The sequence below is a fragment of the Mauremys reevesii genome, linkage group 2, assembly GCF_016161935.1.
Source record: "Mauremys reevesii isolate NIE-2019 linkage group 2, ASM1616193v1, whole genome shotgun sequence".
Classification (NCBI taxonomy): domain Eukaryota; kingdom Metazoa; phylum Chordata; order Testudines; family Geoemydidae; genus Mauremys; species Mauremys reevesii.
Window position 1 is genome coordinate 77,194,725 of NC_052624.1, and position 14,180 is coordinate 77,208,904.

The 14,180-nt window shown below is 41.8% G+C and overlaps 1 protein-coding gene across 1 annotated transcript in view; it reads right to left on the reverse strand.

Moving 5' to 3' along the window:
- Positions 1-999: 999 nt before the first annotated feature.
- The window catches only part of ENTPD3 (ectonucleoside triphosphate diphosphohydrolase 3), a 38,172-nt gene continuing 24,991 nt past the window's right edge, over positions 1,000-14,180 (reverse strand). Inside the window, exons 7-11 of the mRNA XM_039525129.1 lie at positions 10,405-10,635; positions 9,126-9,401; positions 8,910-9,020; positions 5,115-5,252; positions 1,000-2,375 (exon numbers count right to left, since the gene is read on the reverse strand). Coding sequence (XP_039381063.1) covers positions 2,142-2,375; positions 5,115-5,252; positions 8,910-9,020; positions 9,126-9,401; positions 10,405-10,635 — 990 coding nt within the window. The 3' untranslated portion in view covers positions 1,000-2,141. The remainder of the gene's footprint in view (positions 2,376-5,114; positions 5,253-8,909; positions 9,021-9,125; positions 9,402-10,404; positions 10,636-14,180) is intronic.

Sequence of the window (14,180 nt, forward strand, 5' to 3'; positions counted from 1 at the left end):
CAGCATGCTTGTAGGTTGGAAATGTATTGGTTTTATTTTTTCCTCTTTGGCATGTGCATTTGGAGTCAAGAGGTGAACCTGAAACAAAGCCCTAAGTGTAAACGTGCATGAACTTTAAGGGGGCTTGGAATCTGATTAAAAATAGAACCATTCTTAAAAAATGAAAGTCTCTTTCATGCTCTGGCTGCTCACCTCCCCCGCCTTTCTCACTCATCCTCCCTCCATGGCTCCACATGGTGCTGTTGTATGATGAGCACATGGAACCAGAAGGGGAGTTAATGGGAATGTGGGGTGAGCGGAGGGCACCTGAAGATGCATGGGGAGGTTTTGCCAGTTTTTAGGTGGGAGGCCTGGCTTGGAGGGGTGGAGTTGTATATGAAGCCTGCTTGCAGGGTCCTACAGCACAGCCGCCTCAGCTCTCCAGTGCATAGCTGCAGCACTAGGACAGCAGTTAATACACTCTTGCCACTTGCCTCAATACCAGGGCACAGACTTGCTACCCGTGCCCTGCTCACCTGTCCTATAGCCTCTCTTGCCCTTTCTGACATCCTCACTCCTGCCTCCCTTCACTGCATCTAAGGTGGTGGGCAGCACTGAGGGGATGGGAAGGTAAAGGAGTAGGAAGGGCGCTAGAAAGAGCAGGGATGGAGAGAGGTCAGGTGGATCGTTTTGGGTGTGTGGAAAGTGTTTTGGTTGGAGGCCTGGGTCAGAGGGAACCGGTGCTGGGTTTTCTGAGGTCAGCACCTTGGAGCACCAAAGCAACTGCACATTGGGAAGCTCTTGATGAGATGTCTCAGTGCAGACCTCTGGTTGCTGGTTGGTGCCCCAGAGAGCTGAACAGCAGTGCTGAAGGAGCTGAGTGTCTGTGTTGAGGTACTGACACTTGAAGGACTGCCCATGGCACTGCTGCCTCAGACAGTGGGATCCACTCCAGCCCCCATCCATACATTCCTGATTCCTCTGAACACAAGCCTCTTCTGTTCCAGGCCTCTGCATCCCTGCAAATCCACCACCCCATTTCCCCAAAGACTTGCTTACCCTGCCAGACACCCCACATCTCTACCCCTACCCCCTTGCCATGTCTCTCCCACAGAGTCTAGCCCCCTATCCTGTTGACAATGAATGAGAGGAATAACTTGGTGTGTTAATGTTTCAGAAGGGGCCTGTGGCTTGGATATTATCTGAATATGAAGTCTGGACAGTCTGGGGTTGTTTAGGACCCATGCAAGTGTATGGACAACCAATCAACAGTTTGGTAAGGGAGCCCTTTTAAATGTTTCTTTTGTAAAAGTTAGTAAAAAATGACAAAATTCAGTTGCTCTCTGGAGAGGCAGTAGGGCACACTTGGAGACTGTTTCATTATTAAAGTACAAAACAGAGGGAGTTGAGGCTTGCTTTCAGGACAAATCTTGATCCAACCTTTATTACAGAGTTGCTGCTGCTGCCTCCGATATACTGAATGTCAAAATGTATAGCAATATGCAATCATGGCTTGGGTTTTTTTTGATAACTAAGTGAGAAGGGAGTTGTTCAATAATTTAGTGATCAACTTTACATGGCAGCCTAAATCTTCTGTTATGTTCTACATGGTAATGAAAATACGAGGAAAAAAACCCACCAAAAACCTGAGTGCACCTCGCAGTTACAACCTGTAGATAGTGGCCAATGTCCTTACCTGTTTCAGAAATGAGTTTTTCTTTTAGCTTCAATTTGACAGATGAGTATTGCCACTATCTTCCTTTGGCCTATGGTTTTGTCCTCTTGCTTGTATCTTGGAACTACTGACCAGTTAAGTCTCCTTTAGACTTTTATGCCAAAATAACTTGTAGTGAATGGTGGTTATTCCCTCTCCCCTTCCCCCTCCCCAAATGCTTAACAAACAAAACAGTTTACTGACTAGTTGCCTGTTACACTATAACACCATAAGTCTATAGCAATGAGTGCTGAGCCCTCTCTTGAGGAATCCAATGCATTATAAATACCATTCCCTTGATTTCTTTTCTCCACTCTACTTATGTTTCTAGCCTTTCCTTTTTTTATTTTTTTTTAAATAAATATACTGATTTATTTCTCCCTTGGTTTTCTAAAATGCAGTTCAAAGAACATTTAAAGTTTTTGTCTTGTGTTGTCATTGAGTCTGTTCATTCTGTAGCAAGTACATGGTCCATATGATTGATATTCTTTCGCATGCGTGATACAACACACAAGTAAACAACAAAGATGAGACACAGCAATGCCACGGCTGTGAAGAAAAAGAGGAGACCAGCAAACAAAAAAGGGTTCACTGGTAGCTGGATCAGATGGCTTTCTGCTGGGATCATGTTGGTGAGGTTCAGCATGTAACCAAGAGACCATGCTATACTGCTGTTACCAACCTGAAATGCAAAAAAGAAAATTCCTATCAACTTTTTTGCTAGAGGCCAGAGAACCCAAAAGCTGCAGCAGAGCTGACACTGACAATTGTTCTAAAAATACTGGAGGCAAGGCCTTAGCAAAGGCTTGCAAGGATTTTTAAGAGAACAGTTACTTTCCTAAATCTTTCAACATTACATAGAGGGATGAAAGAAGAATCCTGTAAAGTTAGCAAAAAATCATAGGTATCTGAGTTTCTATATTAGTTGGCTTAAACAATTGAGATAAAGACATCAAATTGATTTCCACACTGAGAATGAGTAGGGTGTGGTTCTGACTACACGATTTTCTGGTGAAGTGTATAAGTGTTTAAGAATTTTATAATTTTTGTTTTAATTTATAAAATATATATATTAGCCCTATCCCCCCCCTCCCCCCCCAGAAAAGAGCAAAATTTTTAAGCTGCCGGAGATCCGGGGCTCTGGGCTGCTGGCCTTGCCCGCCCCAGAGCCTTGAATCCCAGCCGCGCAGCCGAGTCAGAGGAGGGAGAGGCTGCCCCTTCTGCGAGGAGCGAGAGCCCAGAGCCTTCCAGCCGCCCGCTGTTACCTTATGTGTATAAGACGACCCCCGATTTTTGGGTGTTGTTTTTTAATATAGAAAGTCGTCTTATACGCCGGAATATACGGTATCTATTTTATCTTAATCTATCCTATTTAAAGTGTGTGTGTGTGTGTGTCACACCAATCACTATAAGTATTTTAGTGTAAAGTACAATTTAAGATATCAGCAAGCATAACAATCATAGAACTGGACTCTGCTTTCACCATCCTAGTGTTTGGCTACTTATACCTGAATTAAAAAAATAAAAATAAAATAAAAGAAGATCTCTCTCTCACACACACACACACACACACACACACACACACACACACACACACTTTAACTCTGAATTTTCAAAATACAGCCTCTTATAAAATGGCACCCACAAAAAAAGGCCAGGAGAAAGCTCCAATATCAGTCACTCTTATTATTGTTATTAATATTAACTCCCATTCTAGTGCAATATTGTTGATTGCTGTAGCTCCTCGATATTTATAAAGTCATTGACCCCCTTCTTTTTGCTCAACACAGGAGAAAGGGGGATTGTGAGATTAGGCGGATTGGTTGGACACTGTAGGAGTGGGCTGTTTGTCATCCCTTTGCCTGTCAGGTTTGGGCCCTGGCGGCACTCCTAGAAATAACCGCTCTTTGTTATTCAGAAACATGTCCATTTAAATAAGTACTTTGTGTTTCACTTGGATCAGTACTTTCTGTGCTGCTGGCCATGGGGGAACAATCATAAGTGAAATTCACCCTTCTGCTGAGGACCAATACAAGGCTTATGCAACAGAGACATTCTGGTTGAAGACCTCAAAATAACCCTCGTGCTGGCCTTTTGCATAGGAGTTAATTTACCTACTGCAAACACTTCGAGATCTTCTGGCAGCTGGCCCCTACATGGTAAAGCAAGGAAGGCAGTGTAATTATTTCCTTCTCTATAATAATGGATTTGCTCAAATAGAGTTCTGCTATTTAGAAAAATCTTGCTGAGAATTTCTTGATGTCTTGTTCTCAAGTGCAGTGATAGGATTACTCTTATTGTACAGTACCTGCACTCCTCTTCATTTTGTGTTACCTCATGTTGGAATGAGCCAGTGCTAACCCATTTGAAAGCTCCATGAAGAGTTTACAAATCTGATTGAAACAAGTGGCAGAAATAAGATTTGCAGTGGGAAGGAAGGAAGGGATCACAGCATAGCTGAGTCTGATTACTCAGAGGAAACACTGCTGTAACTGTTACAGAATCTGAATGGCAGTGGGTGCAGAAAGTTTGTTTACAGTCCTGTCCTCTACACTTCAGTAGAAGTAATAAAACCTACGAGTCAATCAGCCCAGCAACCCTAAGAAACAAGGCAATGTAGAGGCCTGCTTTTCAGTGGCCTCATTTAGGCCCCAGTCCTGCCATTTGATTTTTATGGGCAGACCCTGGTACCTGTAGAGAGTCTGTTGATTTCAATGGGATCCCATCTGGGTAGATCATTACACACTGGGCCAAACTCTGCTTTCTGTTACATCCTGTGAGTGAACATCTCTTTCTCAAACTGCTCTACAGATAGAGCATGTAAAGTCCCAACTCGCACCCACCACCCTGGCGTTTGGCTGTTAATGAAGAAGAGTAATAAGATAAAGGTTAGCTGAAACCATCTCCCCACTAGGCTTAGCTACTCAGATGGTCCCGCCTTCAGGACTGCTCAGATCATGCCTTACATCTTCTCTCCCCAGACAGCCATTCCCACCGCCCTTATATCCAGGTGGTAACAAGTTATCTCCCACACAGTGAGTCAACAGAACTCACTTGGCCGTGGCAAGGTGTTTCAGGCGAATATTGCCATCTTATTACACACCGCTGTGCAGCGCCAGTGACTTCAGTGGATTTGCACAGGCATAATGGAGAGCAGAATTTTCTCATCTCATTCTTTAATACTCTAAAGAATCAAGGATCACTGAAACATATTGTCACCACCAGAATCATTCGGAGTTGGCATTGGAGGTAAAGACACAGCCCTTACTTAGCTCTAAATATCTAAAAATCTTCTACAGAAGCTGCCCACAATCAGTATGCATTTGAAAGGTAAAATGTCCTTCTGTCATTATTTTCCAAATTCTTCTACATGTTATAATAAGAATAATTAATAATAATAAAAAAATGAATTAATACTCACTTCTTTTTGGAAATGTATCTGGGGCCAAGTCTGTGTGTTAAATTTATATCCATGTACAAGCAGGTAATAGAGGTAGTTTGCTGAAAAGCAGTAGGATCTAGCATATGCTTCGTCAAACTTAGGCAGCATAAATGGAAGCTGACAAATAAAAATAAATAGGATCAACACGTAAATTAAAATATCAAAAATTTCTTTTGACTAAGAAGGACTCGCATAAAGTACACTTCCCAATCTAATTAGCACTTACCAGCTGTTTTCAGAAGCATCCTAAGAAAATTATTATTGTAGGCAAATAGACATGGTGATTTAATTGGAAGTGACTGTACTGTTGATGTATTTTGTACTATAAACAATAATTAAAAATAAAAATTGCATGAAAGATTGAAATTGTTAGTCTACAACAGATTTTCTATCTGATCCTAGTAGTATATCTAAAATTGTGGTAATAAATTTCAGGGCAAGGTCTTCAAGAAGATTGCACAGTCATCCTAAGTGTGACAACAAGTGATCAGATCGTAAGGACATAAAATTATAGTTTGGAGCGCTATCAGAGAACACAGGGCCAGTTGGTGGACTCAGCTACCTCAATGTAAATCTGAAATAACGCCATTGAGGTCACTCAGGTTACTCTGGATTTACACTGATGTAGCTAAAAATCAGAATATCATCTGCAGAATATGCTGATGCAGTACAGAAGTACAGATTTTACAAGAGGTTCAGAGAAAGTATGGCTGCTTGACACAAAAAGTCCTGTAGGTCAAATACTGTGCATATATCAGTGGGGTGTTTTTTTGGTGATCATTTTGGAGTGGGATGCTCTCTCAAGGTATCCAGTGTGGTAACAGTTTGAGTATGCATGAAGAGTTATGATCTCCCACTTCATTTAACACCGACAAAGGTGCTGCTGAGGTCCAGAGGGGCTATGAGGACAGTGAGGTGACCTGAAGGGTACAAGCACAGCAACCCATTTAAAAAACAAAAATCAAACAAAAAAACCACCCCTTAAAATCAGAGGAAAAATGCCAAGCAATACAGAGCACTGCAGTCTGCAATAACAATATGCCAGGTGGCAGAGTGCCACTTTGGGGCCCAGCATAGCTTTATTGCAGGTTTCAAATTTAAGGACCTCTCTAAATTATGCTCATTCTCCTGGTGACCTCGATGAATAAATCTGCCTCCAGGCCCAATCTTGCTCCCATCTGAGTTAATGGAAATGTTGCCATTGACTTAATCTCAAGTAGGATGAAGTACAAAGTGTACAAAGTACTCTTAGTACAAAGAGAAGTCTAGTTGTTTCTGGATTTATTGCACTGAATCCTTACATCAAGATAATGGCTCTTAGTAAGCAAGCTCTCTCTCCTCTCCTCAAAACAAACAAGAAAAAAAAAACCCTTGTAATACTGAGGCTCTCCCTGTCTCAAGAGCTCTTCTTGGATATTACAAACCATAAAGGACATAAGTAATTTCTAATGATTCCATTGCAATAGGTAGGTACACTAATAAGCGTCAGTTTTCCTTCCTTACAACTACCAGCAACGAAGAGCAGACACCTATGTGAAATTTGGGGACCAACCCAGACCAGCAAGTGGTTCTGTAATGTTTGGTGCCCTCATGCAGCTTTGGTTCAGACTCCTGACACCAGTAGCCTGCCCAAACGCACAAGGTCTCACCCTGGCTTTCACCAGCCTGGTTACTCCTTGCAGGGTGACACCAGCAGCCCTTCCAGTCCCAGGTTTCCCCAAATTCATCCTCCAAGTTCTAACCTACCAGGCACTCAGATTTTTCCCCTTTGGTTCATCATCCCAAAAGTGTGAAACCAGCCCCCCAGACACCAGCTTACTATGACACTCTCACTGTATCCCCCTTCCCCCCCACCCCAACATACACCGTTTGTATGCCAGTTTGCATAGTTTGCTTGTGGTAAAAATAAATGAAAGATTTATTTAACAGAGAAGCCACAGATTCAAAGATGAAATAGCAAGGGAGAGCAAACCTATATAAGTTACATAGTAAAAAAACAAAGACAGAACCTCAGGCTTTATACTTTCACATTAGAGAAAATCACTTTTCTAATACAAGTTATTTTGCCTGTGAACAGTTTTCCAGCATGTCCCCTAGCCATAGGGAAGATCCAGCATTTCACGGACAGCACCCACACCAAGTGACTGTCCCTCAGTTTCTGGACACCTTTCACTTCAACCCCCTTCCATTTTAGAAGACTTTCCGGTTTTTTTCCTTCACCCGCTATAGATATTCAAAAAGTGGGGGAAATCCCAATTGTCTAAATGTCTTTCCATTAACTCTAATGGCCCACCATAGTTTTTTCCTGATCTGGACCAACTGATGGCTTCTTAAAACTGGTCTCCTCTGGTTAGGGAGGTAGCCCCTTCCCACCTGATTGCTTCCCCGCCCTGTTCTGAGGTGAGGCTGGAGTTACACCAGAGTTGCAATGATAGTTGTCCACACCCACAGTCAGAATACAAAGCTCAGATTGACCATCGAGTTCAGAACACTACAAGCTTTCATAAAAGACCTTACTCAATATACTTGTGTAGTACAAAAACCACTGGCAACAATCACTTGATTTAACTGCTTATATTTTGTGGTTTAAATCTTCTGTTGTCCCCTGGGGTGTCTGAACCATGATTGTCACAACCGAATTAAAAAGCAAATACTGAAACACATTCTATGTAGTACTTATTTCATAGAATATCTGGGTTGGAAGGGACCTCAGGAGGTCATCTAGTCCAACCCCTGCTCAGAGCAGGACCAATCCCCATATATAACTAATATTGTAGTTTTGTGCCAGGGAAAGGCTTCGATTAGGCTACATCTACACTTAGAACTGGGGGTGTGATTCACTAAAAACAGAGTAGCTGCGGCACTGGTAGCAGGGGCAGTGGCAGCGTGGACTAGCCACCCAGAGTACATGGACTGGCTGCCTCGAGTACGTATCCATGGGATCCAAGTGGGTTTGAACCCAGGACAGCTAGCCCGTGCGTCTGCTCACCGCAGCCCACGCTGCTGCGGCTACACTACAACTTTTAGGCTGCTAGCTCAATGAGAGCTAGTGTGAGTAGGTCTACTCGAGCTAGGAATCACATGACCAGCTGCACGTGTAGATGCAGCATTAAAAACTTTCACCTTGAAGTTGTAAATTGGTTGTGTGTGATCATCAATTCCGTAACCATTGAGCTGATATTCAATATACAAGTTCAGCAAAAAAAGGGTCTTCCTGAAAATGTCTTCATTTGTAGACTGATAACTGTAAAGATCTAGATTGTTCAGTACACGGGTTTTTCCTGGAGAACTGGGCCTGATTCTTATTTACAGTAAGGCCCTTTTATACAACTTACCCACTTTTTAAGGCCTCTCTATGTTGCCAGAACAGTATAAAGGATCTTGAGTACAGATGAGAGTCAAGTCCTTTGTTTCTTTCTGGCAAAAATATGCTCCATTTGCTGTGATGTGACATGACAGGTGCACAAGACTCACAGAATGAAATAGAAAACGTTTGCATTTTGCCTAGTTCCTTGTTTCACTACAAGTAGGAAACTCAACCCAGGATCGTGGAAAAGTTTCATGAACCTGGGCCATGGCTTAAGTACCCTAGGATTATTTTATAGTTTGGAGTGAAATTGAAACTCATGGGAAAGGAAGGCAAGAATTCATATGAACCTTTTAAAAATGTATTCACATTAATCCCTGTGAACTGAAGTGGTTCAGTTTCCCATAGTTCTATGTGACATGCTCCTTGATCTTTCCCCTTTCCAAATGCAGAAAATTCATACTGACCTGATTCCAGTTCTGTGAGCAGAAAAACCACATACTTGAATTAAAATCAGCTAGGGGAAAGCATCCAGTTAAATTCAAAGCATTGGCTGTATAGTAGAATCCTGAAAAAGCCTATAAATAAAGCCAGATGAAAGGCACTTTAATTCTCAAGATCCTATATAAATCAGAGGTAGGGAAGAAATGCTGCAAAAAGGAACACTATGCTTGCAGACTTACCACAAACTTCCCTTTAAGCTTTGGCTGATAGACTCCATTGAATGAACAGTCTTCCCCCTTGTCATTGCAAGCAGTGAAGTTAAACAATAAAGACACCTTCTCCTGGCACAGAGCTGGGTCTCCAGTTCCCCTGAAATTTATGAGTTGGCCTGGTTTGTAATTTGTTGGCCTTAGAGATTCCGTGCAAAGGCTTCCATACAAACTTTTCATTGTTAAAACAGTTTCATAGTTCTGGGGATAGCATGGATTATCAACCTTGGTCTTGTCTCTTGAATTCTGAGGGAAACAGTAAATTTTTTTGTCTTAACAGGAAAGCTTTTCATTTCAATTAATAGTATTTTAACCATATATATTTATATTCTCCCCTTCTCTTCTCTGCCATAACAAGAATATTGAATATAGCATGGTCTAATGATCATCATCATACAAAGCAAATCCTATCTCACAGAATGCACTTGTGAAATAAAGCAAAGATTCACGTGTCTAGTTTAATTGCTTAGCAGAATATTTCTTGGCAGAGGGAACAAAGTAGACTTACAGGTTAAGTTTTAACAATGGATCCATTCTCGTTATACAAAACAGCTGAATAGCCTGACTCCTAGGGCAGTGGTTCTCACCCAGGGGTACACATACTCCTGGGGATATGCAGAGGTCTCCCAGGGCGTACATCATCTCATCTAGATATTTGCCTAGTTTTACAACAGGCTACATAAAATGCACTAGAGAAGTCAGTACAAATTGAAATTTCATACAATGACTTGTTTATACTGCTCTATATACTATACACTGAAATGTAAGTATAATATGTATATTCCAATTGATTTATTTTATAATTATATGATAAAACTGAGAAGGTCAGCAATTATTCAGTAATATTGTACGGTAACACTTTTGTATTTTTATTTCTGATTTTGTAAGCAAGGAGTTCTTAAGTGAGGTGAAATTTAGGGGTACACAAGACAAATCAGACTCTGGAAAGGGGTACAGGAATCTAGAAAGGCTGAGTGCCACTGTCCTAGGGGGTCAAGGCATTAACTGAAAAATTAAACACAATTACAAAACTATCCTCAAAAAGAGACATTAAAAGAAAAGAAAAATAAGCAATACTCAGTTTGGCTAAATGTATAAAATGAACCCAATATGTTTTGCACAGCAATTAACATAATGGGGCCATAACTGAGGCCTCTAAGCCACGCTCCAATAAGAACTTATGGCAGAAGAGGGAGCATGTTCAGAGAGTTACTGAATACAAACCAAACAACATAGTTCCTGAATGTACCTGCACTAGTGAGGCTAAGAGCCTTTTCTCTGCTTCATCTCTTCCATAGCACTGGAAGCTGTGAGTATACACACTGTACTCATAGCCATACAGCTGCACCTGTAACGTGCTGTTGGAGTTCTGCATACACTCTTCTGCGACAAATGATAATTGAGTGGAGGCTCCTCCTAGATCAAGCGCACCCGTAGTCTCTGCTCCATGAGGATGGACCCATCTCCTCCAAAGGGTTTTCTAAAAAATTAAACAGGTAGGTTTGAAATGTCATCTGCTTCTCTGTGTTGTTTCTTCAAGCTCTTTCACTCATTAAATTAATTTTAAATCTCTATCTGTAATAGTGTAAAACAGCACTTGGGAAAAGCTCACTTGCGTGTAAAACATTGTCTCATGAAGTTTTGTAGTTTAGGGTGATATTTTTTCACAAAGGGAAATGAAACTGAAGAATGAAGGAAAGGTCCAGCACAACTAAAACTCAGAGAGAGATGGCTTAGTGTTCAGAGCACAGGTCAGGCAGCCTCTAATCCTGGTTCTGAAACTGCCTCTGTATATGAACTTGGGCAAATCACTTAATCTTTCTGCATCTGTAAAATGGAGATAATATTCACCTCTCTTCCTGACAGAGGTAGTCTGAAGGTAACACTTTACAAAAAGTAAAGTATTAAGAAAGGAGAAATTAAATATTAAAAAGGTCTGAGATGGCTACAGTGCAAAGAATAAAGAGACAGGCCAGAAGTGAAGGAAGAACAGAGTTGGTAGAGCTGGCAGCAGGAAATTTTTAATCAAAATACTTTAAAATGAAAAAAGCCATTTTCATCAAAATTGACACATTTTTTGGGGAAAAAACAACATTTTCACAAAAGTTAGTTTAGAAAAACTCAAGTGTTTCAATACTGTCAAAATATGTCCAGTTTCGACTTTTCAGAAGGGACAGTTTTGCTTTTTTATTTTGAAACAACTTTTCAAAATGAAATTCATTTTTTTTTACATGAAAAACGTGAAAGTTTAAAAGGGTAGAAACTGGGACCAAATGTTTAAATTTTATCAAAGGTTTTTGATCAACCCAAAACTTTTTTTAATTTCATCGCCATTTTTGTAATTTGAATTGTTTGTTCAATTTCTGAATGGAATTTTTTTTGAAACTGTGGAATTCCCTGTGAAACAGAAAATGCAGGTACATCCCCTATGAAGTCAACAGAGCTATGGCAATTTACACCACCTGAGGATCTGCCTGAGAGCTTCTATGAAGGTTTTTATATTTTAAAAATAATTCCATCACCTTAGCCCTATAAGCAAGACCCATTTCTCAGTTTTTGAGAAGTTATTTGGATTTTTCTAGCCACCTATTTGGCAGTTTTCACACAAACACAGGAAAACAGCTGTTGGATCTGCAGGTCATCAAAAGGAAAAGTATGCACCATCCACAGATTTATTTTAATATTGCCATTATTTATTGAAGGAGTTTTCATTCTGCACGAGTCTGTGTTGTGATGGGAAAGGAGAAGTGAGAACAGACTGCACACTCCAGAAAACACCTACAGGCAAACTCCTAGAGTAAAATCCTGGCTCCACTGAAGTCAATGGCAAGACTCCTATGGACTTCAATGGGCTGGGATTTCACACCTAGACTTTTTCCAGTGTCATAAGATTGGTGAAAAGTTTAATTTTTTTTCAGTTTCACACTGTGTGCCAAACTCTTCACGAAGCTCGACTCATCTGAACTCCATGTATTCAACTGGCTTCTGAGCATCTGTGGTCCCTTTTGGCCCAAAAAAAAAAAAAACAAAACCCTATGAATTTACCAAGCGGAAGTCACAATTTTGATCATTAAAGGCCTGCATAGTAGTAAGAACCTGCCTTCAATGAAGTCAATGTTGTTGCATGGATGTAAGTGAGGGAAAAAATTGTCCCAGGATGTGCAATTTTGATATTATGATGTTTGTATTTTCACAGTGTTCATATGCTATCAATTGTGTGACTGATTCCTGCAAATGTGTTTGGAGCAAAATATTATTTTGGATTAAGATAATCAAAATCCACTTTGCAAATCGTCATGATCCAATAGTAACTGTTCAATAGGGAAAGTTAATAACATTCAGGAAATTGACTGACTTTTTATTCTAGCAAGATTAACTAGGATAATTCTCAAATATTTTGGGGAGTAAACACCCATAATTAACACAACTGAGCACTGAAGATCACTGCTGTATGTCTAATTCCACACACACAATTGAGCTAGAGGTCGGCCTTGGCTATACATAAGTTTGTACCAGTATAACTATGTCAGTTAAGTGTGGGATTTTTTACAAAGATAGTTAACTGATACAACCCCTAGTATGAATGGAGATATACTAGTATCTAGTTGCCACATATCAGTCTAGATTATCCCCTTTCCTACACAGGAATAGCTATACCGCTATAATCATCTATACCAGAGGTGGGCAAACTTTTTGGCCCGACGGCCACATCTGGGTATGGAAATTCTATCGTGGGCCATGAATGCTCACGAAATTGGGGGTTGGGGTGCAGGCTCAGGGGAGGGAGGCAGAAATGAGTTCAGGGTGGGGGAGGGGGCTCCTGGCTGGGGGAGGGCTCAGCTGGGAGTGCAGACTCTGGGGTGGGGCTGGGGATGAGGAGTTTGGGGTGCAGGAGGGTGCTCTGGGCTGGGACTGAGGGGTTTGGAGGGTGGGGATCAGAGCTGGGGAAGGAGGTTGGGGCACGGGAGGGGGTCAGGGTGCAGGCTCTGGGCGGTGCTTACCTCAAGCAGCTCCCAGAAGTAGCAGCATGTCCCCCCTCTAGCTCCTATATGGAGGCATGGCCAGGTGGCTCTGCATGCTGTCCTGTACACAGGTGCCACCCCTGCAGCTCCCATTGGCCGTGGTTCCCAGCCAATTGAATCTCCAGGGGCAGTGCTTGGGGCACGGGCAGCATGCGGAGCCCCTGGATGCTCCTACACATAGGAGCCGGAGGGGGAACATGCTGCTGCTCCCAGGAGCCACGCAGAGTAGGGCAAGCCCTTGACCCTCCTCCCCAGCTGGAGCACCAGAGCGGGGCAAGCCCCAGACCTTGCTCCCCAGCGACAGCTCGAGGGCCAGATTAAAATGTCTGGAGGGCCAGATGTGGCCCCTGGGCCATAGTTTGCCCACCCCGATCTATACAGTGGTATAACTGCATCCACACTAAGGGGGTAGCTGTGCCAATATAGATAGAATGGTACAAATAAAAGCATTAGGATGGAAGATAAAATCCAAGATGTGGCTGACAAAATCCAGGAAGCACGACTTTGCTAATTCGGACATACACAAGAGGATGAATGAAGAGGACTGGTGAAGATAGCCTGGCAAGAGAGGGTGGCAGGAAAGAGACCCTGGGGAAAGCTGAGGAAGCAATAGATGGATTGGATTAAAGAAGATAAGCAGGTGGCTGCCTGGGACAGACAGAGCTGGAGAATGCTTGCACAACGATCCAGACCCAGATGATCGGATATGGGGAAGAAGAAGTAGTACAATTTTTGTGTTTGGACTAAGCATTAGATTTTCCATTTAGACAGGAATCTTATTTCTGTATCTTGTTAAGAGTTCTACCTTTTAAATATTTCCATTGTTCCTAGTTAGGATTAAAAAAACTCTATTCATTTTATTCTCTTTCTGTAGCAAAGGCTTGTCTGCGATCTACTTTTGGTGGAAATGTGGAGCCAATGGCTATTCTGTTTTAACATGCATCTCCTCCAAAACTTGTGATTCATAAGCAACAGTATAAAATAAAACATGCATTTTTTCCAC